At 41.5% G+C, this 25,993-nt stretch overlaps 1 protein-coding gene and 1 non-coding gene across 6 annotated transcripts in view; both read left to right on the top strand.

The window, feature by feature from the left end:
- The first annotated feature begins 11,905 nt into the window (after nucleotides 1-11,905).
- Nucleotides 11,906-25,993, top strand: part of DLEC1 (DLEC1 cilia and flagella associated protein) — a 46,493-nt gene continuing 32,405 nt past the window's right edge. For 2 of the 5 annotated variants that reach the window (XM_085226945.1, XM_010712326.4), the window contains exons 1-14: nucleotides 11,908-12,331; nucleotides 12,409-12,549; nucleotides 13,853-14,009; nucleotides 14,513-14,623; nucleotides 15,636-15,820; nucleotides 16,484-16,704; nucleotides 16,940-17,021; nucleotides 17,435-17,522; nucleotides 18,338-18,511; nucleotides 19,264-19,400; nucleotides 20,573-20,665; nucleotides 21,872-21,962; nucleotides 22,644-22,806; nucleotides 24,865-25,057. In XM_085226945.1, coding sequence (XP_085083071.1) covers nucleotides 12,299-12,331; nucleotides 12,409-12,549; nucleotides 13,853-14,009; nucleotides 14,513-14,623; nucleotides 15,636-15,820; nucleotides 16,484-16,704; nucleotides 16,940-17,021; nucleotides 17,435-17,522; nucleotides 18,338-18,511; nucleotides 19,264-19,400; nucleotides 20,573-20,665; nucleotides 21,872-21,962; nucleotides 22,644-22,806; nucleotides 24,865-25,057 — 1,869 coding nt within the window. In that variant the 5' untranslated portion in view covers nucleotides 11,908-12,298. Of the gene's footprint in view, nucleotides 12,332-12,408; nucleotides 12,591-13,852; nucleotides 14,010-14,512; nucleotides 14,624-15,635; nucleotides 15,821-16,483; nucleotides 16,705-16,939; nucleotides 17,022-17,434; nucleotides 17,523-18,337; nucleotides 18,512-19,263; nucleotides 19,401-20,572; nucleotides 20,666-21,871; nucleotides 21,963-22,643; nucleotides 22,807-24,864; nucleotides 25,058-25,993 lie in introns of those variants that run through there. The other 3 variants (XM_085226947.1, XR_014884102.1, XM_085226946.1) reach the window with 3 other exon arrangements.
- Nucleotides 12,611-12,715, top strand: LOC116216785 (U6 spliceosomal RNA). Its single transcript, XR_004160236.1, has one exon. It is a non-coding gene; the product is annotated as a U6 spliceosomal RNA (small nuclear RNA).

The following is a 25,993-nucleotide window of genomic DNA, read 5'->3' on the forward strand; positions in this document are numbered from 1 at the left end:
CTCTGTCTTTGTTGTCATGGATTTTAATCCCTAAATCGTCCTACCAGGCTGGAGAGGAATGTGAAGAATCCCCATCATTGCAGGCTTCTCCTGTCCTGCTTCTTTCTGACCCTCCTTAGAGCTGGGATTCTGGCTGCATGTGGCTGCCATATTCTCTTCCCTAAAAAAAAAAAAAAAAAAAAGTGGAATACCAATAAAAATTAAAGTGATAGGATAAGGGTAAGTAAATCAAGGAGAGGAGCAGGCAGTTGTAGGGCTCCTCAGCCTGAGTGCACAGAGTATGTTCTCCTTATTCTCATGGGTTTGAGCTGTGGATGCAGAATAATGCATTAAAGGGAGTATCTAGAAATCTCAATAGAGAGGGAGAGGATAAGAAAGGACCCAAAGCCTACATTGCACAGTTTTATCAGCATGTGCAGAAAGAAACCTAGACACAGCAATGACTCAGGAAATAAGAAATAAGCTATTTTTTGTTCCCTACTCCATTTCTCCCTGCCAAGAGAAACATTCCCTTGAGACTGTCAGCCAAGAGGGAGAGCATAGCTTCTGCAACCTCCTCCCCTTGGCCACAGGCAAGGGCTGTCAGGACTGAAGGGAGCACAAAGCCCATTTCTTAGGTTCACCAGAGAGGGGTGCAGAGAGGATGCGTTTCTTGAGTGGGAATCTCTGAGCAAGAGACCAGAGCTGCTGCGAGATCCTCACTGGGACTTTGGAGATGAGGTTCCTAGGAGGAGGATTGTAGAGGACCCATCTTGGTACATGCACCATCTTCCCAGTCTATCAAGAAAAGCTTCTTCTAACCCCTGAATTTCAGACTTGCACCGGTGACAATGCTGCTATCCCACAACTCCTGATTGCAGGAGGCACAAAGACTTTATGAAGCCCATTTTCCTCCACAGCCCCTCTAATTTGGTTCTACCACCACCCAGACAGGCTGAAGGTCCAGAAAAGACGGCTGAACTGTGCCACTCTCAGCTCTCAGCTGAGGATGTTTAAGGGAGGCGTTTCTTACACCAATTCCTCTTCCAGCCAAAAAGACTCAACGCCAAAGTGAAGAGCAACAGACAAAAGCAATTCCATTGCAAATGAATAGGAAAACCTTCTGTGAGCACCCTGCTCTTTTCTTGTCCATCATTTGCTGAATTCACCAAGAGCAGAGTCAGGGCTTTTCAAGGCCTTTCCAAAGTAGAACTGCCAGTTTGTAAGTAGAGCGAAGTTGAGGCTGTAACATTTTAATGAGGGTCAAGTCTTAAACCCAGGGCACACCTTTGTGTAACTACTTGATCTCTTGTTGTGAGTGTGGAAGAGTTCAATGTCAGCAGGAATGTGAGCTGGAGGAATGGGGCTCCATATCCAACCCACCTCCAGTGCATTCACACACAGCTGTGCTAAAATGGCCAACTGAAGTGGGGCTCTGCACGGACAGAGAGAGCTCCTTTCCTCATACACACCTACACCCTTTTTAGTCTTCTTTGTGCACACAGCCCATTCCAGGCAGCAAAGAGCATTTGCAGAGTTCAAAGCCAAAAATGTTCATGAGGTTTGATTCAACAGTGAACCATAAACTACAGCAAACCCAAAACAAGGCCAAACTTCACCTGACTCTGCTCTGAAAGCATGACTCAAGTGTTTGCTGTACACAGTGGAAAGAGTAGTTCATAATCTCAGAGGAATGCTACACCACCCGGTCACCAAGTATTTCCTACGGAGAAGATACCTCCTGGCTCCCTCTGCCTTTCAGATCTCACACACACCCTTCACATCTCAGAAATGTTCCCAACTGCCTCTCCCAAAGATAAAAGCTTTGTTTGCTTTGTAGGAAGGATTCCAGATTTCTGCCACCACAAGAAGTCAGGACTGTAAGAACCACTTGGGATCATATGTCCAGCAGTGAGCTTCGGGTGCAACGTGGGGTTTTTCTGTCAGCAGTTACTGAAACCAGCACAAAAGAAAATGTCATATTAGACAGAGGTCATGTAAACACCAAAGTGGGACCTGGATTTTTCAGACACTTCCGTTACAGTCTGGCTGGTCATTGAACTGTTTGTTGCCATCTCTTCCCAATCTGCTTACTGGTTGAGGCCATTGCTGAATTTTATATGGCGTGTTATACCAACCTCTCTACATCCAACCATCATGTCACATGTCAAGACAGTAACAGATGAACAGAAAAATGTAAAATTTTCAAATGCCTTTTACATTTCAAGAGCTGCTCAGGGCTCTGATTACATAGTCTATGTGTCAATTAGGGTGACCGGTCACCCTGATGACTCACATTTTGTTATGGTATCATTCTTCTTTTGTTATCACCATTGTTTTTCTTTAGGTGTTTCATGCTGATAATATGTCACCTTCCCTGCCTGTGCAACATTCTGGGATTCAAAGGACTGGTCCTGCTGCTCCATCAGCTCCACCAAACATTTACTCTTGGGTCTTTTTCCAACGCTGCCAGGTCTCTGGCAACTGCTGGTCTTTCACCTCGTGAGAAGCACACTGCAGCGTGGGGAAGAGCAGCCACAAGTCTCAACAGGAGCTGGCAGAGCTCAGCCCCTTTGGAAATCAGCTTCCTGTAGGAGATGAATTGGAAAAAAATCAGAAATGGGATTTATGACACTGAAAGAACAGTGAGATTATTGAGTTTGTGAAGGACTTACTGGACAAAGTAAACAACTGCAATTTATAAATAAGACCGAAACATAATTAACACAATGCAGTACCATGAAGTTCAGAGAAGGGTAGGGCAGCCAGATTCCTTGTTTATCACCACAAGCAGCTGTGCAAAATAGCTTCAGACTGAAGGAGGTTGATGCATTTGAACCATTTATTGCAGAGGAATAGTACATGGCCACAAGAAAATGAAGCTACAGATGCTGGGATGTGTCAAGTTGAATCTGCTCTGGCATAATCCCATACAAGTCCCATTAAAATTAATGAGGTACTTCTGCTTGAGCAGAAGTTTTACTTTCTAAGCCAGAAATATGTCTATCAAACTCTGTTTATCTTAAGTGTTTGGTGGGTTTCCAACTTCCTTTGCCCATTTCATATAAGTTATCAGAACCAGCTCTAACCACCAAATAAAGCAATAAATGAAATAATTAAATGATTTGTCTATTAATCTGTTGGTCACAGTAAAAGACTTTTAAGAGTTACCAAGAGTTACAATGTCTTACATTGATTTCAGACTGGAAAATGATATGAAAATGGAGGACTAAATAAAAGTATATATGAAGTTTGGGGATTACAACCTGGATTTCTCTTTGGTTACTCCAAGCTACTCATAAATCCAGGAAATTAAGGAGACACGTAAATTATCCTATGTCTGAACAACAGTGCCAGGTATGACAAATACACAACTGATTTTGCCTTCAAAGTAATTCCAGTAAGTGATAAAAAAAAAAATATTTCACATACCTTTAATTAATTTGTTTCACTCCAAAATAGATTTATGAATGTCTGAGTGTCACTACTGTGCATTTCTATGCTTTAACACATTTAGGTTTAAGTGAGCCCCCTAATGTTGAATTCTCAGACTTCAAATATTTTTATTCTGGGATAATCACAGAATCATAAAGATTGGAAAGACCACTAAGATCCCCAAGTCCAACCCCAACCCACTCCCACCATGCCCGCTGACCATGTCCCTGAGTGCCACATCTTTATGGTTCTTGAACACCTTTGGAGATGGTGACCCCTTAGACAGCCTGTGCCACTGCATCAACAGTCTTCCTGAGTAGAAATGGTTCCTAGTATCTAACCTGAACCTCCCTTGGCACAACTTAAGGCCATCACCTCCCGTCCTATTGCTGTTACCTGGAAGAAGAGGCCAATCCTCACCCTGCCACCTTTCAGGCAGTGGTAGATGTAATGAAGTTGTAGTTATAATGAAAACATCTTTATTGCAGAGCTGTACAGAGAAGCAAATTTAGTCCTAACTCTTTTCAGTGAGATTTTTTTTTTAAAACCTCATTTATGAACAGTGAATGAGAAGCTCAAAGAAAATATGATGTATACATTTCATCAGCTTCTCAGTTCAGTGCATCAGTAAACAGCACAGACCACACAATGCTTGAGTTACGTATGACATGTACCTGTCTGAATCATTTAGTGAATCTGACCATTCACATGAAGCTAACGTTGCATGAATGAGGAACAATAAGCTAACTGGAGAACCTGGTAACGTACTGGTTGTACTGGCATGAATATGTTACTTGGCATGACGATCACTGTTAGGAAAAAGAACAGCGGGATGCTGTTCCCAAGGTCTCCTGCCACTTTCATCCATTAATGGCTCCTTCAAACACATCCCAGATTACAACAGGGCTTCAGAGCCACTAACATCCAGGTCACAAAGTACATTTCTACATTTAAATACCACAGTCATTAGGCCAAGTCACCTGCTGCCAGGAATGCTTGACGCAAGTCTTTTCTTCCTTGCACCGTTGCCTCTTCTCAACCAATAGCAGCAGGGTATACAAGTTAGGTACAGAGGAGGGTTGATGATTACTGTCATAATGATCCCTTTTAATGCAGTTCAGCCATCAGCTTAAACCTCCTTATCTGAGATAATCACAGTAATTTGATGTGATTGTTTGTATCATTAACTAATTACTGATCTTGTCAGTGTAGCCAGGTCATATGAATTTTAAGTGCATGGAAAATATGGAAAGTCTGAGTTACACCTACAGTTCAGAAAATCTCACTGTGTAAAAGATTTCCCCACAGGTTTAAATCTCACATGAGGACCCTGTGATTCCAAAGTGTGCAACACAGATAATTGGTGACGTTACAAGTAAGGCATTTTTATCCTCATCCCAAAGAGTTAAAGCTGCAGTTCATACAGGCTCAGTGACATCAGACTTCCCCCCACCTCCATCTGAAGCATTCATACGGAGTTTGAAAATGTTCTTGTATATGAATTGCTAATATCTCTACAGCAGATGTTTATACAGAAGGTATAAAAGGAATTCCGGTGTCTCTTGGCGTCCTAATGAATAGCCAACATTGCTGCTGTTAATTTATAGTCAGCTTTTTTTTTTCCAAAAGCCAGACATGAGATGAAGAGAAAGACACATTCTGGAATCTCTGGGGGGAGAGGATGGGGAGAGAAGATCAGCCTAAGTGACAACTTATTGCTAGATGAATTTTTAGATTAACTTACCTCCCAAACAAACAAGAGGATGAACTTGCAAAGCCTTACTGAGTTAATTCAGAAAGAGCATTCACAACTTCTCATTTAGCTACTTTTAATCTCTTGTTTCAGTAAGATGAAAGTAAGGAACACAGTTCAATAAACTGTCAGGGAAGAGAGAGAAGAGCCTTTGAAAAGGATGAAGAGGAGCAAATTAAGATGCTGGAGTATCTCAAAACAGGTGGGGTAAATATCCATCAGGGACATAGCGTTGTAAGCCTGAGATCACATGCTGTGTCTTTATTGCAACAGGAATAACGAACCTTTGCTTTATGTGCCACCTCAAGTTTATACATAAAGGTGCAACTACTATTTCCAAAATCATGTATTTACATCCCTGACAGAATCAAATGCAGCCACGTTCCTCTGGCTGGTGGTGTTATTTGGATTTTTGAAGAGCAAACACCAAGAGGGCACACGAAGAACTATAAAAGCTGCCCACTGAGGAAGTATTTTATTGGGTTTTTGGTGCCTCCTCACCAGTTCTGCAAGCTTGGTGCAGCCAAAGCAAAGAGCCTGAATGACTCATTTCCTTCCTGCTCCTGTTGTAGGGCACCCAAAGCAGAAAAGCTTTTTGCAGACACGTGTTCCCTCCGACTGCAGGAGACCTGGTTTGTGCAAATGCATGCAGGCATGCCTGTGGCAACAATACACGGAAGTCAGGACATGGAGCTATCAGATTGCTATTAATACTCACACTAGTGAGATCCCAGCTAAAAGTTCATGGTCCATATTAAATCTGGAGAAGAAAAACCTGAAGCTCAGTCTGGGCTTTGCCTTTAGGTAAGTCTCCAAAATGTAAGCATTAGGAAACTAAGTGCTTTCAGATCAAAATTAGCACTTTAATTCCACACTAAGACATAGAGCCAGCCCATATTTTGATTGTTAACAGTTTGCTGGGTATTCCAACGGTGTTTCTGGGGGGGAAAATCAGTGCTTCTTGAAACATACAATTTTAAAAGCACTATTTGGCTGCCTAAAAACTGAAGACTCAGTGTCATTTCAGGTCCAGTGGGATTTTCATTTTGCTTCTGCTCCAGCAACTTGTCAGTTCCCAGTAGATCTGTGCCAGTGTCTGCGAGTCCCTGGCAAAGGGATTATGTATCATTGGGCATCTTACATGAGAGGCACTTAAACCTGTCCTGCTAGCCTAGGCAGAAAAGATGGTGCTGAATTTGTAGGCAGGTAACAGTTCTTCTGGCTGCTGAAGCCAGCTGCCTCCTCATTTTCTTTGATCCACTGCAGGGCTCGCATATGGAAAAGCATATGCAAGCCTGCTGGTTTGGCTGGGCTGGTCCTATCTTTCCTTACAAGGAAAATGAGGTAATATGCTGAGAAAGTAAGGTGATAACACAGCTGTACATTCTCCTGATGACGGGCTCTTCATGCCTTCGGGACACCACCACCTCTCACACTTTCCTGTCCCACTGGGATGGATTTTCTGGCTTTGATAATGTGCTCCCCTGACTGTACTCTAACAGACGCTATTTCCAGTGAGATTCCTCTCAGTCTGCAGGAGCTAAGGCACAGTTTGAAGCTAACTTGGGAAGCAAGAACAGAAAATGAGGCCAGAAATCCAAGCCACTTCCCTTGTATTTCTGCTGCCAGGGCTGGCCTGCAGCAGCCAAGAGCCCTCAGGCTGTTTCTCCAGAGGACAGTGGCCAGACTTCTTTTGAACAGTATAGCCTATGTCCTCTGCTTGTACTCCAGCTTGTTGAAACAGCAGACATTCTGTTGCCCATCATCAATTCATTTGCATCCCATCCAGCCCTTGGAGATAGCTTTAGCACTTCTGTACTCATACCGTCCCAAAGTGAATGGTCTTCTTGACAAGATCTTTTGGGACTCCAGCGAGATGTTCTTGCTCAGCTACACAGCCCAAACTCAGCTGGCCTTCTGGGCCATTTGTGTATGTCTGAGTTCCAAAGGATAAATGGATAGAAATATATTTAAGCCCACTTCATTCACCACCCTGAAACACCACAGCCAGGAAAGATTGTTTGGGGTTTTTGTCTAAATTAATAGTCTTCTGGGAGATGAAAATAATTCATAATAAGGTGACATTTTAAAATTTCACCTTAGAAATTTCCCTCTCACTTGGCCTGACATCTCCATAAGCTGTTTCTAGCCCCCATTGTGACTACTGAGAGGGAAAACTGCATTCATCAGTTTACACCATATGTGTTTGAATGACCTTGTCTGGATTAGCATCTACTTCAAACACAAGTTCACTTACACTATTATTACAGAACCAAGAGCTGAGGACAAATTCAGAAGAAAAATCCTTAAAGTAGGCGTATTTGGGCTTCTTCTCTTTCTAAATCAGGCAGGAGTTCCTCATTGCACCTTAACATACTGGAGGTGTACGGTGGGTCTTTTTCATCTTCTGCCCCAAAGATTCAGACCTCATTCCATCTCAACCAGGGTGAAGTATCAAGATCCTAGGACAGTGTAGTGTGGGGTACAGACAGAGTGGTGCCCCTGAAGGGTGGGAGAATGCAATTAAGCATCAGTTATATCTTGTTATTACTGCAAAGTCTTTAAGATCTGGAGGGAGAAACTCTGGTCCATCAACTTGTAGATGCCGTGCCAAGAAATGGATTTACTTACCAAAACTGGCACTGTGCAACTGGGTAAAATATTTGAGGTTAAATGTAAAAGCTTGTGACAAAAGGGAGTAATCCTGCAATATGATAATCCACTCAGATCCCAGAAGCATGAGAATGTGTTGGTGAACATGGAGTACGAGCCCCTTGTTCTGGGTCCAGTGCCATACCAGCCCTGCACACTCTAGTTGGATCCCTGTGTAGAGGGATCCAGCTTAATTACACAGTGACGTGTCTGCCCAGACACTGTCAGAAAGAAATGACTCCTTTGTGGATGCATTTTCCACATGCTTCTCCTACATGCTGGGTGTGTCTGTTTGTAGGATCCCGTGTGGCTTGAGTGAAATTACAGCTTAAGCATTCTAGCAGAAGTACAGCAGTACTCACCGACATGTTTTAGTGAAGGACAGACTTGTAGATACAGGAGAGAAGTGTGGGAAACAGAGTGAGGCTTAAAGTTAAGGAAGGTGTAAACAGGAAACGAGTGAAAGGGCTGACTCACATCGGGAGACAGCCACAAAATAACAGCACACAAGATGTTCTGGGAGAAAATGATGGATAGAATATCCAGGTGGAACTGCCAGTCACAGGTTAATTTTAACTGCCTGAAAGAAAATTGGAGATGACCTCAGTATGGTGAGCAAGGCAAGATCAGTAAGAAATGAAACGTTAAACTAACTAGAACATCTGAAGGAAAAAAAAAAAAAAAGCCAAAAGCAAAACCAGAACTTTGGCAGAACAAGAAGTGCAAAGGAAGAAAGTGATCTGTTCAGCATTTTTCACCTGGGAGGTTAGCTTCCCATCTTCCACGTCTCCAACTTGACTGTTCAAGTCAGGCTGTTGGTTCTAGTTTCAGTTCCAGATGTGCACTGTAGCATCCAATGAAGACCTGCATTCCAGTGATGCCTCTTTGATTGCATCTGGTTCCGCAGTAATTATGGGATAATGCATAGTTTTGCCAATGTGGAGAATAGACACACCTTACCAATATACAAGTAAGAGAATATGTCACAGTGAGATGACAGAAGTATTTTTGCCTGCTCCTTGGTCTGATCAGGACAAAGATTTAGTACAATGTTTTTAAAAGCTTTGCTGGGTATGTGGAAGCCTTACCAAGACCGCTGGAGGGCAGCAATGTCAAAGGGAATCATTCATCAAAGAGGTGGTTGGAATTTTTTTGTGAAGATCCAAACCCCAAAATGAGGCCTTAATGACAAAATAGAAATAATTGGAAATAGTTTTTTGCTACCTGGATGATAAATATGCAAAACAGGGCAGTCCTTCCTGTGCAGAAGATATAATTTCATTGTTACTAGTCCAGTAATGTTTAGATATTTAATGAATACATGTCAACAATGAGTTAAGATTATAGTTGGTCAAGCACTGCTGCTCACTGCTTTAAAACAGATAAAAAAATATACTGGCTGACATACAGGCTTGGGTCATAACATCTGTTATATTGACAAAGTATGAGCAAGGTAAATAAAACTGTTGGAACTTGTTAAAAAAATTTGAGATAGAGTTTCACTCTGCAATATAGGTATGTACACATCATCATTTATTAAGGAGTTGAGCTGCTTGATTGCATTCAAGTCACATTCAGCTATTATATAGACAGATATGCTTTCTTACTCTCAGTCTTGCAAAGCTAACAAGCAGAAAGAACAAGCTTTGCTTGCCTTGACCATAGTGTCATTTGGGACCTGGACACCTGACCAAACCACTACATGTCTGTGAGGTGATTCTATTAGGTTACAACAGGAAGGAGCCTTTGACAACACATTACTACCAGAAGAAAGCATGGACAACAGCTGATCGTCTAAAGGTTCTGGTGGGATAACGAGGTCCATTGTTGTCCCACCAGGAAAGTCTGAAAAAAAACAAATATAGAAAGGTAATATAAACGTGGCAAGATATGGAAAGAGTGGGAAAATCCAGACTTCAGCAGTACTTTAGTTCCTCCAATTGAAATGTCGAATAGAAGTCATGCATTGCAGTTAGAGGAAGGGTCTATATTTGGACAGATTACACATGTAAATGCAAAGTTTCTGTTTGGGGTTTTACCATTTCTTACACACACAAGACCTTCTTCAGACTTTTGAAGTAATGGTCATAAAGTGGGTGATATATATGCAAATTGTTCTTTATTTTTATAGTATTCATATGGGCTAGTATTAGATATGGAGGTTGGCAGCCCAGCCTGTGGCAGGGGATTTGGAGCTTGATGATTCTTGAGGTCCCTTCTAATCAAAGCCATTCTATGACTCTGTGATTCTATGATATGGGAAAGTGAATATGTAAGTGAATTAAATAGCTTTACAAAGGAACAGTGGCATGTAATTTTAAATGTTATATGAGTAAGAGATGACAGCATAAAAACAGAGATCTAATCAAAAGTAAACCAGTGTCATGTGGGAAATGACTGTACAGCCCTGGACAGATCTTGAGGATCTCCCAAGCATTAGACAGAAGGACCTCATCTCCATTTCCAGATTCAGTGGTGTGTTTCTGGATTGCAGTTGGAAAAAAAAAGCATCCAGCTTCAAAACTGAGATGATTTGCTTGGCAGTTCTTCTGAAAGACAGTAAAGGTGAAAGTACAGAAAGCTTTTGCCGTAGTCAGATTTCATGTACATCTATATACTACTTTAACCAAAAACATCTGCTTCACTGCCACTGCTCTATGGCTTTCTGAAAAGCTGGGAATTAATTCTTTAAAAAATGCTGGATTTTATTAACAGCTAGCAAACAGATATTGTGATTAATTATAACAGCACGTGATGAGAAAAGTTGGAGTTCTGATATGGAAACATGTTAAAATAGGGATGTTCCAACCTACTTAGGAAGGCAAGGTTATATTTACGAGCCAGAAACAAAGAGTGAAGCTTTGCCATTTGAAAACACATGAACATGGCCCTGTCATTGTCAGATGACAGCAATTGCTCTGACTTGCCTTAACCTTTGGAACAGGATATTGCAGACTTGCTGAGTTTTCCCTTGGGAAAGTTTCAGTATTCACAGGGAACTGAAAACACAGCATTCCTCAGAGTCAAATTTGGTGTCATATTTGAATGGTGAAACACAGCTTTTGTTGCACTGAGGAACTAATGTTTGTGATAAGGTGCAGTCATAAAGCCATGTGTCACATGCCTACAAACACCATTCTGGGGCTTGCACCCGAGGCCTCATGCTGATCTGTTCTTGGATGAACGAATGCTGGCAAATTATTTTCGTGATGGCCCTTTCCTGGCAAAGGCCATCAGAGGGCAGTAGCACACCAGCACACTGCCTATCACACTTCCACCATTAGAACTCTGCAAATTCCCTTTGCAGGAATCAGAGTCCTAGAATCACTAAGGTTGAAAAAGAGAACTGAGACCACCAAGTCCAACTGTCAACCTACCCCCATCATGCCCACTGACCATGTCCCTCAGTGCCACATCTCTATGGTTCTTGAATACCTCTGGAAACGGTGACCACCACCTCCCTGAGCAGCTGTACCAATGCATTACGTCTTTCAGACAAGAAAATGTACCTAATATCCAACCTGAACCTCCCCTGGTGCATCTTCAGGCCATTACCTCTCGTCCTATCGCTGTTAGCTGAGAGCAGAGGCCGACCCCCACCTCAGCACAGTCTCCTCTCAGACAGTTGTAAACAGCACTGAGGTCTCCCTGAGCCTCTTCTCCACACCGAACAACTCCAGCTCCCTCAGCTGCTCCCATCACACTTGTGCTCCAGACCCCTCATAGCTCCTGCTGACACAACCAGGGTGCCGCTGGCTTTCTTGTCCACCTGGGCACACCGCTGGCTCAGCTAGCACCCCCAAGTCTTCCACTTCCATGCAGCTTTCTGCCTCTCTGCCCCAAACCTGCAGCGATGCATGGGGTTGTTATGACCAAAATGCAGGACCTGGCATTTGGCTGTGCTGAACCTCACAGAGCTGTCCCCAGCCCAGCAATCCAGCGCATCCAACTCCCAGCTGCTCTGACAGCGAGGAAGAAGCCCCACCACCATTGGCCTCTTTCACTCCCAGCACGACGCGGGGGAAGGAAAAACAACAACAAAGAGAGGAGGCAGGGCAAACACAAAGCGCCGCACAAGGCCGGTTTCTAAGGAAATATCACCCACTCAAGCGGCTGTTGTTAGCAACCAGCGTACACAGCCATGACGTTAGCGCAGGCTGAGGGGAAGAGTGATGATATTTCAGGTTGATAATGAAGGAGGCAGAAACAAGCCAAAGGGCAGAAATGCTGTATGAGCATCTCATGGAGGCTATGATGCTAGATCAACTGCTCTGCTTAAAGTGACAACTGATAACAATGGAGCTGCTGCAGTGGTGAGAAGGGCATTGGGTGAGCAGTGAGGAACAGCTGGGGGGGTTCACCCCTTGTATTTCATTTTGGCCAGGGTTCCTCACGCCGCCCCGGGGTGGGCCCAGCTCTCACTGCCTGTGCGGTCGCTCAGCAACGGACAGCAGTGTTCTCTGGGCAGCGGAGGCCTCCATGGCGCAGCGCAGCCCCTCCACCTGCTCACAGGTAACGTCTGGCGGGCACACGGAGCTCTTCTTCCATACACATATGGGCTTTAAACATTCATCTCCTCACATCCTCAGGACATCTCCCACTTGCTGAGCGGCACCTTTAAGGACCTGTACACTGGAGATGTTATAGGGGCGGACATAGAGGCGAACTGGCTCAAGTCCCGAGGAGGAGATGATGCTTACCACGAGGCCTTTACAGAGGAGCTGGAGAAGGTACAAGGCAACATCAAGGCAGAGTTTGGAGCTCTGTTCAGGTTACTTCTTGTTACTTTGTGCTGGCTTCAGCCTTGCCTATATTAAAATAGGGGCAATGCAGAGAAGGTTATTATGGCCCCTGTGCAACGATGACATGCAAATTCATGATGGATTGATGGGCTGAGGGCAGTTGCATGAGGTTCAGCAAGACCAAGTGCCAGGTCCTGCACTACAGAATAAGCCCATGCATGGCTACAGGCTTGCAGCAGAGTGGCTGGAAGGCTGCATGGAGGCAAAGGACCTGGGGGTGTTAGCTAACAGCCAGCTGGACATGAGCCAGCAGTGTGCTCAGGTGGCCAGGATACCCGTAAGTTGTTCAGGGAAGGCTCAGGTTGGATATTAGGAAGAATTTCTCAGAAGGAGTGTTAACACTTTGGCACAGGCTGCCCAGGGAGGTGGTGGGTCACCATCGCTGTAGGTGTCCAAGGAACACGGAGATGTGGCACTGAGGGATGTGGTCACTGGGCATGGTGGTGCTGGGTGATGGTTGGACTTGGTGATTGTAGATGCCTGTTCTTTAACCTTAATGATTCTGCGACTCCATTATTAATTTTGAGGTCTTCTAAAAAATAGGAGAGAGCAAATCTGAATACATCAATAAATGAATACGTGAGTGCTCACAGCATGTTTTCAGTAATAGATGTGAATACTGATTTCTGATGCTGTCTGCCTGACCAAGATTTATTTCAGCTGACAGTACATGTCTCTCACTTCTGTGTGAGAGCTGAACTTGTCACCCAAGGCTCTCTTATATTGTCAGAAAATAAAAAAATAGGGCCCTTACAGGGCACAGTCTGTCTGATCCATTGGATTCCATTGACAGTGGAGAGAACTCACAATAAGCAGGACAGGAAAAAGCATGCAATTTTAGCTGACTGGATCCTGCTCTTTCTATTAAAAATAAATAAATCAGTCAAATGGTTAAATCTTATGACATAAAAGCTCAATGGAAAACTCATAAATAGGCTACAAGTGCTCTGACACCAACTGAGGTAAATGACACATATTTCTCCTTATCTTTCACATATTCTTGTTGATACATGGGCAGTTGGATACTGCTTCTTAAACTAGCTCAAATTAAATGAAAGCAGTGAAGGTGTTTTAGCATGACAATTTGTTCTTGTGAATTAATGATGTTTTACCAACCTCTGTCTACCGCTCAGACAAATAGAAAACATTTCTCTGTAAGGAGATATTTAATATTTATTTGTGATGGGTTAAATTACAGTTATTTCTCTATGATCACCCTTGCCTATGACAGCTTGTAGCAGAGTATAACCGCCGACTGACAGAAGCTGATATAGTAGAAGAGAACATCATTCAGGCACAGGTTCGAGCAAAAGCTGAAGAAGAAAGGGCCCTAAATGTGCTTAAAGGAGATGCTGGGAAAGACTTCCACAAAATGGGATTACCATCAGGTGAGGATTCCGGAAATACTATTTCTCCCCATTATGTGCCTGTAGTACCAGGGGATTAACACAACATTGGTCTGCAATCAATGATGGGGCTGACATGAGGCTCATGAGCTTCTAGTTTAGTTTTACATCGACAGAACAACTTTGATTTTGTGCAGAGATTCGAGAAGGGTAACATCTGCTTAACACTGTTAGAAATTAAATGACCAGGTTGTTTTCAGGGTATTAAACTTGCTGTCAATGGCTTACCCACCTAACTTACAACAAACATGCACACCTTGCTATATATCAACAACTATCAAAGATCATGTTGGCTAAACAGCTGAGTTTGAACTGAATTTAAAATTGTGGAGATGCATGTCCACATCCTCGGATTAAAATACTGGATTGTTTATCTATCCAAAAATATTGCCTGGTACTGAGGTAAAAAGAGAGCAGAATTTTGGGCTGACTTTGAGGGGCTAAGCTTCAGTGCTTATCTTTGTTTTCATCTTTTGCTGTTGTAGTGGCATCTTCTTTTAGGTGGATTGTGGATAATGAACTTCTAAGAAAAAATCATTTAACCTGTCCTGATGATTACATCACTGATAAAGTACCTGTTACTAGAGCACCAAAAGGTAACTTTTACAGAAGAGAATAATTGGGACTTTTTAGTACAACCTACAAGAACTGAAGCATTGGAGGACACAGCAGATCTGAGTATATTTTTATAGATAAATATATTCTAATATAAAAATTCCTTCTGCTTTAAAAGAGTGTAAAACAGCCTAAAGGGTATTAGAGGGACAGTGTCAAAACAAAATTGGCAAATTAAAATTACTATCCTCTGGAATTAATGGATTAATGAGTTTAAATTTAATGGTGGTCACACATTTGTTTGCAGTTCGGTATTAATTGCAACTTCTCTGCCTTTATTCAATTTCATTTGCATATTGCTGTAACTACATGTTGTATACAAAGTAGAGAAGTGGTTATATCAAGGTAAAAAACATTTTCAATGAGATAAAACTGTATTCTATATAGTTCTATATAGGTTGAGATTGAAATTTTCTGATTAGTCAATATTTCAGTTTAATTTTCAAATTAAGACAATTGCGGAAATCTTTGGAACAATGTCAAGACTTCTTCATAGATCTTTCAGACTAAACTGTATAATCACAAATTCCAAGATTTGGGTTGTTTACCCACTGTAATTCAAAACAAAGTCAATAATCTAAATACTCCAAGTATCCTCAATTTCATTGTTGAAGAATAGGAGCATGGATTGAAATGATCCATCTTGTCTACGTCAATTTTCTGACTATCATTCGACCATCATATAGAACTTAGTGTAAGCCCAACAGGACACTCCTTTAAGTCCCACTTGTAAGACTAAAACATCTTTCTGACAGTAATATAGCTTTCTTTCTACATAGCTTGTTTATCTGATACTTATAAAAGTTTTGTTATTAAATTACTTTGTTTCATCTGTGCAAAATAAGCTATAAATACGAATGAAATTTGAGAGGATTCGCAGGGTATCATTTTACCATTGACAAGACCAAAATAAACTCATATGCCTGTGCATAGAATAAATGCTTATCATTCATGTTCTTCTCTTTCAAAATTACATTTTCCTTTGAATTACAGGAAAACCAGAACCTGGCTATGTCAAGGAGACATTCAGTTTTAAGCAGCGCATTTCCTCACACTCATGTGAACGGATGTCTGCACACCTCCAGAAAATATCTGGTCGTCTACCAAGTGTATCTTTATCCACATTAACTCTACCTTCAACTCCAGACTCTTACCACCAGACCACAAAGACCAGTAAGGTACATTTTATGGATTTATTGATTTTATTCTTTCAGAATTGTAGGGTCTATTGCTAATCCTGGAACAAAAAGTGAATGTCTGCGCATTACCGATTTGGCTCCAGAATTTTTTCTCTTTGGTCTGTTAAGAACTGGTTTGGAGTACCTCTCCTATGAGGAAAGGTTGAGGGAACTGGGCTTGTTTAGCTTGGAGAAGAGAAGGCTCCAGGAAGACCTCATTGTGGCCTTCCAGTACTTGAAGGGAGCGTATGAACAGGAGGGGGAACGGCTGTTTGTGAGGGTGGATGGTGATAGGACAAGGGGGAATGGTTTGAAACTAAGGCAGGGGAGGTTTAGGTTAGATATTAGAAGGAAGTTTTTCACCCAGAGGGTGGTGAGGCACTGGAACAGGTTGCCCAAGGAGGCTGTGGATGCCCCATCCCTGGAGGCATTCAAGGCCAGGCTGGATGTGGCTCTGGGCAGCCTGGTCTGCTGGTTGGTGACCCTGCATATAGCAGGGGGTTGGAACTGGATGATCATTGTCGTCCTTTTCAACCCAGGTCATTCTATGATTCTATGAAAAGAGAAGCATATTTTTCTTTCAAGTTTTGATGCTTTCATAAGTCATGTACAGTTATCTTTTCCATTGTCCTCAGAGTTTCGGTGTCTCTTTGTTTTTTGAAGAAATCTAGTGCCTCACGGAAGGCAGACTGGAAAGGCAGTAAGTGCAAAGCAGAGAAAGAAGAAGAGCGTGCTTACCTTGCCAAGCTTGAGAAAACACAGAATTTTCTGAAGAATCCCCGCTTTTTCCCACCGAATGCTCTTCATGGAGGCAAATCTCTTGTCATGTCTCAAGGACAGGTGGAACAGATCATAAGCAGCAGAGAAGCAGAATGTGACACAGGGTAAGCAGTGTTTACATTTTATGGCTTCTGAGCAGGAACTCACAGAGAGTTTCACTATAGAATTACTTTGGATTTACACGTATTTTTTAAGCTAAATATATGGCCTCTACACTACATTCTGATTTTTTTTCCTAAAGTATACACTTTGAAAATGTTCATTTTGTCAATATTCAAAGACCCAGCAGTAAAATAATGTCATTTTCTTTCTTTCTTTTTTCTTTTTTTCTTTTTTCAGTGATACCTCCTTTGTTCCTGTGTTTCTTGCCAATCCACCTACTGTTTTGTTCTCTGATTATGAAGTTGGCCGTGTTTATGAGGTGAGAACTTCTTTGTAGGGAATTTGTTTGGTCACTGAGAAGCATTTTGTCCTGCCACAATCTACCTATTTCACCCAATCTTTTGGCATCCCTCAGTTCAACAGAAATCTGTGCTTCTTCTTTGTACTGATTTAATGACCCTTTAGCTTTGTTCAAGATATCCTTTCACACATGCAACTAACATTAACTAAAGAGAACCTTTTCCAATCTCTACTTGGTTTTGGTAGTGTTTGACAGAGACTTCATTGAACAAATTGAGAAAAATGATCCGTTTCAGCTTGGGCAGTATTCCTGATTTTAAGGCCTGTCTTGATGATAAATGAGGTACTACTTGCAAAGCAGTAGGGAATTGCAACCATTATAATGAGTGACAATAAACACAATGTAGTATTGTATTTTCTTTTTAAATGAAGATAACTGTAGAGCTTCAGAACATCACTTCAACATGTCACCGTGTAAGAGTTATTCCTCCCTCTACTTCAGTGTTTGCCATTGGGCCAGGTGAGTGTTCTTTTTACTGCCTTTAAGATGATAAAACTTACTTAAAAGATCTAATGTATCTGCTTCAACAAAGGGTTTTCAGAGACTCTGTACTTTGTTCAGCTATGCATACTGCTCTGGATAGTACAATGATCTGCTCAGTTCTTTAGAAACTTAATGTTGTTTTGCATTTCAGGGACCATTCATATGCAATTCAAAAGCAGATCCAAAAGGCCTAATGAATTATTTGAGAAGATTAACATGAAAATCTTTGAAATCAGATGCACTTGTATCTGTGGAATATCTAGACTGAAGCTTAGCCAAAACTCATCTAGGAACAGATTTAGTGTCCGTTGAAATTAGTGTGAAGAAAGGTCAAGAAACAGCATACTTAAATTGCAGCAAGGAAGATTCGGTTGAGGAAGAGCAATTAAAATATGCTTCCTACAATAGTTTAGCCAGGCATGAGATTAGACTATCTAAAGAGATTGTGGTATCATGGTCAAAGCATTGTAGGAATGTTTGAAAGTTAAATGCACACCTGTAAATCTTGTTTTGTGGCAGAGGGAAACTGGGTAACATGCCCATGCTTCTTCTCATTTTACTTCTGTACTTATGAGAAGCATATTTCAGACAAAAAAAAATTCTTTTGACTTCAGTGAAAAATTGACATACGCACAGATTGCACTGGCAGGTCCTTTGTGGCTTTTATCAGTTTGACCTAGGCGATACATGGGGAGAGGTTATAGGCACCTTTCCAGAGAGACTTGTGATCATGAAAACCTACGCCAACTTTGGGAGGTTGTGATTTTTTACTTTGCATTTTTTTTTCCAAGGAAAATTTCCAGGAAAGGGAGGAATGATTGCTCCTGGGATGACATGCCAGTATACAGTCCAATTTGCTCCTGAAAGTCTAGCAGATTATGAAGATCATATATTAGTGGAGACTCAAGTATCAGAACCTCTTCTGATCCCAGTTCAAGCTAAAAGACCACCTCCAGTGCTAACACGTCAGTAATGTCCAATTCTTAAGTTTCTCTTATTTTAAATGGATTTTTTTTTTTTAATTTGACTGTTTCCATTTTATATTGCAAAACAAATGTGGATAAATGTGGCAATGCTTTTTCTACGTTTTGCCATCCATCTCATTTTTACTCCGAATAGATTTCTTAGCTGTTAAAATGCAATCCTGTCAATTTTTTCATCCATTATTTGTATGTGCCACATGGAGCTCATTTCTTTCACTGTACTAGAGAAAGGAACAACTCTTCTATAATCATATCTTGTCAATTCCTAAACTTCTAACTGTAAACATTAAGGAATTACTTTTTAGTTATAAATATTTACTGTTATTCATTAACGTTCATTCTGTGTTGCATTCACTATATATTGATATGGCAGACCTGCTGAATTCATCAATTCATCTCCCAAATATTTAACCTCAGCTGCAACAACCAAGACACAACACTGCTTTTGTTTAAATACAGCTGTCCTGTTACACTGATCTTTTTGAAAGATCACCTTACTGCCATCATGCAATGGAGTTTTTTAGTACAAAGCACCATTCAAATGTAAGATGAATGCAGAAATACACAACTCATACCATTTAACTTTCAAATGGAAAGAGTGTAAGACTTTTTAGGATGACATATTCCTATGTAGCAGCATTGTCTTTAAAAAGTTGTTTAAGAACTAACTGGCTTGGCCATCTGCTACCTTTCACTGTCCGTGTATAACTGATTTTCTGTGTTCCTCATTGCAGTGCCTCATATTATAGACTGTGGTTTCTGCCTTGTTGGAGGAAGAAAAGTAACAGAGTTTTTATGCAGAAATGAGGGATTTAGCACTGGGAAGTTCTGCATAATGCCACAGGAAGCCTGGCCACCTCCTAATTTCAGGGTGAGCGATGAGAAGGAAAATCACAGAATCATAGAATTGCTCAGGTTGGAAAAGACCTTAAAGATCATCAAGTCTTAACCACAACCTAACCATACTACTGTAACTCTTAACAACCCTCTGCTAAATCATGTCCCTGAGCACCATATCCAGTTTTTCAACACATCTAGGGATGGTGACTCAACTACCTCCCGGGGGAGCCGATTCCAGTGCTCAACAACCCTTTCTGTAAAGAAGTTTTTTCCTGATATCCAACCTAAACCTCTCGTGGTGCAACTTGAGGCCATTATCCCTGGACATGGTATGGTATTGGTGCCCTGCTGTGAAGGCTTTTGAGAAAATGATGGTATAGTAGCACCAAAGTCTTAAGGCCTTACTGGATACATCTGTACTATTGTATTCCTTCAGGGATTCACATTTATTCTCCAGCCCAGTCTCCCTGTCTGTCCTCCTGCTGGCGCTCTGACTCGCCTCTGGGAGGAGTGGTCAGTTTATTACTCATGAACGGAAATGCAGCCAGTTCTAGCATTGCTTGAGCTGTTTCCCTGCTCACCAAAAATATCACTTATTGACCTGGCTGCACCTGCAGGCCCTAGCAGTCCACTCCAGTACTGCTTTTTCTTTAGCTTGCCATCACAAAACAGTGTCTAAGTGGTGTGGACAAAGATAAAAATGTGTCTGGTGGATTGGCCTTTCATGTGTTGGAAGTAAATGCTATTGGAATACCTGATGTGCCAGGTTATCCCTCCTGAAATACTGCAGATCCAGCTCAGAGTCATAAGCACGTAGAAACAGATACAGCTCCTGTGCTCAGGCATAACTGCTCCATAGAATGGCTTAGGTTGGAAGGGATCTTATAGATCATCAAGCTCCACTCTCCAAAGCTATAGGTTTCTTTTGTGATGAAGTGTGTTAGAGCTCCTGAGGTGAACATTTGTCTCTGCAGACAGCACCTTTCTTCCTTTTGCTTTCATCAAGGTAATTAGAAAACATGGAGTATTTATTCTAGCTAAGTCCTGTACTTAAGCCACATACTTTAGAGATGTGTGAAATGGGAAGGGGTAGAACAGTGATGTATACCTCCTATTTTAGGTAACCCTTTATTGTGAAAACAACAAGCTGATTTAATTTTATCTTTTTTTCTTATTTATTTTTTTTCCCCCTGAAACTCTTAGGCTGTTGCCACTCTTGGTTCTGTGATACAGGATCCATTCGGGATCTATCCTGCTGGTTTTGAGCTAGCTCCAGGGCAGAGTACAACAGTGGAGGTTAGTATATACTGCTATAGAAAGTATTTGCACTTTATGTTAGGAAAACAGCATAATTTTATGAGGTCTGGATCCTGCAAATTTGAGTTTGTATGAACAAAAAATATTTAAGACCTTTTGTGGAATTATTCTGGAAGAATTGCAGCTGTGAGCCCTACAGAAGGGTCTTTCATTATAGCTTCTAAGTCTTACTTACCTACTCAGAGATCAGCCAGATTTTGCTCATCCAAAGAATCCCGTTAGAGAAAACAGGAATCAAAGAACACAGGAGTCTTTATTTTACTCCAGCTGGAACATTAAGTTCAAGAAACTTTTCCTTTGAGAGCTTTCTTGGAAAGATATTTTGGAAAACAAATCATTTCAGCATAGAGCAGCAGGTACAAATCTTTCATTTCTGCTCTGCTGTTTGCTGAAAAAGATCCTGCAGCAGTTTTGCAGCCTGGCACATCTGCTTTCACCAACAGCCATGTTTCATCATTGCATCACTATGGGGAGAGGATGAATGGTATAGGGAGCACACAGCCAGCCTCCAGCCCTGCCTTTCTCCAATCCCTCCTGGCTGCTGCTAAAAGCATCGTGTCATGCAGGTGTGGGTAAAGGAGATGAGTTATTTCTTCTTCTCACTTCCCAGCTAGCTGCATTGCTTCAGGAGGGCCACACATGTGGAAGAAGAGGTGGATTTAACACGTTAGACTTGTAGGCGGTAATGGATAACAGAAGAAAACATGGCACGCGGTACCAGAGCCAAAGGTTGTGCAGTTTGGGACCTGAATCTTCTTTTTTTCTTAAGTGAATCTCAGGAAGGGCACACAGCAGCTGGCCCTGCTCACACTGCTGGAGCTTTACAGGCAGCATTGGCTTTGCACAAGGAGGAAGAACTGATTGTGAGGGTGCAGTTTGTATGACTAATGTAATAAACTGCCTCCAATGACAGGGACTACAAAGACAGCCTGTGGTGACCGACCAGATATACATATGTAGGTGTAGTTGCCCCCAGAAGGCACCTGTTTCTTTTGGGTCTGTGTTAAGGAAACTTGGCTCTGTCTGCTTCTTGTAAATGTAGGATTATTTATTATTATTGTAAATGTAGGATTATGAAGTCATTAATCACAAGGACTGTCTGTTACTGAGCACTTATAAATTTAAGTTTATGACTTCCTGGAGAAAAGTCAGTTATGACATCACTATTGCCATTTTCTCTTTCAGGTAGTGTTTTTCCCTTCTTTGCCAGAAGTCTCACAACAAACATACACCATTGTTTGTGACAACTGCCAGGTCAATGATGTTACAGTCACAGGTTTGTTCCTAACGTCCTTCTAACATGCAGATCCTCATAATGTGAGCGGTGGTCAATGGACATATGGGTGTGAAGCAAATTTGGGACATATCTTGAGTTAAGGAGAGATGGGCAGTCTTTGATTGACAAGTGAAACCAGTTTAAATTATTGCAAATGTGAGTGCATGTCCACTGATGTAACTGTGAATACTGTGACATTAGGCTTAACTTCAGATCCATACAATCACCTTACTACAGGTATTTCATTCAGTAGATTTTAATAATGCTTTTGCTGCTTATTATACTGGGAGCTACATGATCAACCATTACAAATGCTCAGCTGTCTTCAATGAAACAATGCTGATGTAAATGAGCTGAGGCTGTGGCCATGAAATCCAAATCTATTAAGTTCGTAAAGTGAGGATCTCAACTGATAGATGGTGAAAATATAATAAAAATATGTAATTAATAATATATAATATAGGATATATAATAGGATATATAATAGGATATATAATATAGGATAATATATTTTCCTGATAACACCAGGAAAACACTGTACAGAGCTCTGAAAGTTGAGGAAACACCATACATAATCAAGATATAATCAGTAATGGCCACTGCTGACATTTGGTGTTAATGAGTAATATAGCAAAGTTAGTAGCCAGATGGTAAATAATAATACCTATTTATTTCTTCAAGGGGTTGGACAGCTGATAGCTCTGGAGCTTTTGCATGTTACAGGCGGAGAAAGCAGCCCTGAACCTGGTGAAGTCACTGATGTAACAGCTCAGCACCTCATACGATTTGACCCCCAGAACCCACACACCACCACACAGAAGAACCTGGTTATAAGAAACTCTACGTATGTAACCACTGCTAATAGCATAATGTTCTGCAGTTGGAATGTACTGGTAGGAATCTCATTTGTGATGCCATGCTCTCTCAGACTGCGGAAGTCTGAGAATTTGAAGTCATGTGCTTGTTGAACTTCGTGTGGAAGCTTTTTGCTTTGTTGTAGAGTAATTAAGGTTCAAGGACATGGTCCTAAGACAAGGATGATTGCAGAAGTATTTAAGAGGGTCGTCTTGGTTTTACCTCATCTAATTTTGCATGTCTACAATGTGTATTGTACAAAAAATGAAGCACCCTGTCCTTAGAGGTGTTCAAGGCCAGGTTGGATGGGGTCATGGGCAGCCTGGTCTGATATTAAATGGGGAGGTTGGTGGCCCTGCCTGTGGCAGGGGGGTTGGAGATTCATGATCCTTGAGGTCCCTTCCAACCTGGGCCATTCTGTGATACACACCTGTCTAGCTAAGCAGCTATACTTCTGTCCTTTCACAGAGCAGGAAAATAGGTGCATTTTAGGATGCAAGTCTGGACTGATTGTAGGCACCTTCCATAGAATGAGACAGCGCATCCTGGACTGCACCGGATCTCCTATTTAAAAAGGAAACCCAGCGTGATTAGCTCAGGTTAAAATTTTCATGATTCCAACTGTAGTCTCCTAATAGATTTAAATATAAGCTCTATTTGAAGTCAAAGAATACATCCCTCTGTAATTACATTGTACTGAGCATGGTAGAATACTGATCACTCTAACAATAATAATGCACTAATTTGCATGATTCTGATAACCAGAGGCTGCAAGCCATAAGGGCAGTGAGAAGTTCAGTGCTATTTCTAGATACACTCATGTAAATCACTACTTGCTACAGTACATTTCTGGGATTTTACCTAGCCTGGAAGCCAAACACGCATAATGCCAGAACAGAGTGTTGTTTGGGCATAAGTATGACTTGGTGAACTAGATGCTGTATCTAATGAAGGATGTGACTCTCTGTCAACTTCCATCTTCTAAAGAATTTTCTCTGCTTCAGGATCATGACAGCATGACAGCATTTGCCAGGGTGTTAGATTTGTGTTAAACAAAGCTGGACAGTCTTAGACTGAACTCAGTAAAGAGAAAACTTAATGATGCTATAGAAAGTGATACAAGGAGTTGTTCAGTTTTTTGTCGTTATTTTCATTTTGAAACTCCGCTGTCCTTTCTCCACTTTCTTAGGCTAAGTTCTTGAGGTCAAAATGAACAAGGTTTTAAAACTATGAACTCATCCCATGGGATATACTTCTGCTGAAACAACCCAGTTAAGCAACATTTTCTGGATTACTGCTGTAATCTTCACTGGAGCCCCAGTTTGTTGACATGTTAAAAACCAGACCTTGTGTTTGGATTAAATTCAGAATGTTATGTAGATCATTAGCAGTGATCCAACGCAAACATACTGATATCAGAAGGAATGGTCCTGTTGATTTCAAATTCTTGAAAAAAGAGTTTTAGTGTTCCTTAAAAGTTGTATTACATGATGAATTGCATAAATCATAGAATCATACAGAATGGCCAGGGTTGGAAGGGACCTCAGGGATCATGAATCTCCAACCCCCCTGCCACATGCAGGGCCACCAACCTCCCCATTTAATACCAGACCAAGCTGCCCAGGGCCCCATCCAACCTGGCCTTGAACACCTCCAGGGATGGGGCATCCACAGCCTCTCCAGGCACTCTCTCTGTAAAGAACTTCCCCCTGACATCTAATCTAAACCTTCCTTCCTTTTGAGCTTAAAATAAGAAAGCATAAAAATCTCTTTCATAAATATATGTGCATAAATTCCTTCAATATATTAGCACGTTCTCCTGTGGAATTTATGCACTCTTCCTGTGCTGTCTTGTCAGCTTGGTAGCTCACAAGGACTGGAAACTGTAATCCCCTGCAATTCTAAAGAGAGGAATTATCTACATGGGGAAAAAACAAAACAAACAAACAAAAAGTAACTAAAAGTTTTCTGCCAAAATTCTCTCAGCATTTAATTATTATTTTTTTTAATGATAGCTTTATTCTCTTATTTTTCGATCTCTTTGTAGCCACGTAGAACTTCCTTTTTACTGGCAGATAATAAAGCCCAATCTGCAACCAATATTGCCAGGAGAAACTGCACATTCCGTGACACTTGAATACAACCGAGAGACGGAGTTGGCTTTCTCCCTGAGTCCTGAACAGGGAGTTCTGCTTCCCCACGCTGATCATGACTTTACCCTCGCTTACACTCCGCAGGAGGTACGGTTTGTGATTCCTTCCTATCTACAAACTCCAGCTGTGTGTTTTTATGCAAGTCATAAAACCCTTGCTGTGCAACTTTGTGAATTAAATGCAATTAGCTGGTACTATGCTCTAATAAACGGTATTCAAAACTAAAAGAAAACATATTTTGACTGCAAAGTATGAGGCAGCTTCTGATTTCATGTGATTTTTGGTACTGACTGGACAGCATTAGTTTTAGACTGAGACTGTGGACACATCCTCTTAGCTGCAGCTGTGCTGGCTGGTAAAGCTGCCATTTGTACCACTACCAGCCCCTTCACGCTGACCTGATACTTTGGGTCTGCTTTGAGGATCTGCCCTATAGCTACCACAGCCCAAACTGACTTGGGTAGCAAACTGGTGATCTCAACTCTTTCCAGCCTTAGTTTATTTGGGCTGAGAAAGGTCCAGAGAACAGCTCTGTGGTGAAGTTCTAGCAGTAGCCTTTGTCAGAGGAGTGATGATATGCAGCTGTGGTAGAGGGTGCAGTGATGTTTGAGTGCAGCTGAACTGATGGATGTCTGTCTTCGTGTCTGTTCTCTCATCCTCGTAAATAAGGAGTATGAGCTCACTGCATTTAAAGAAACATGAGCCAAACTAAACCCATGAGTACAAATATCCCATGTTGTGATGATTGACAGACATAGGAATGCCTCAAGTAAGTGTGGAGGAGAAATTAGCTTATAAGAAAACACTTCGATGAGTCAATATGAAAATGTATTAATGATATTTTCAAGATTTTAATTTATTAACACGAATGTTTGAAGTTTACATCTACACTTAGATAAATATCGCTCGGTAAACAAACAAATCCTCTGCAAAACACTTCAGATTTAAGGCCTGCCTCTGTGGTTGTGTTTCTGTTTGAATACAGGAAGTATCTTCTTTATCCCATCATGGCAAAAACAGAGT

Source organism: Meleagris gallopavo, chromosome 6 (genome assembly GCF_905368555.1).
Source record: "Meleagris gallopavo chromosome 6, MGAL_WU_HG_1.1, whole genome shotgun sequence".
Classification (NCBI taxonomy): Eukaryota; Metazoa; Chordata; class Aves; order Galliformes; family Phasianidae; genus Meleagris; species Meleagris gallopavo.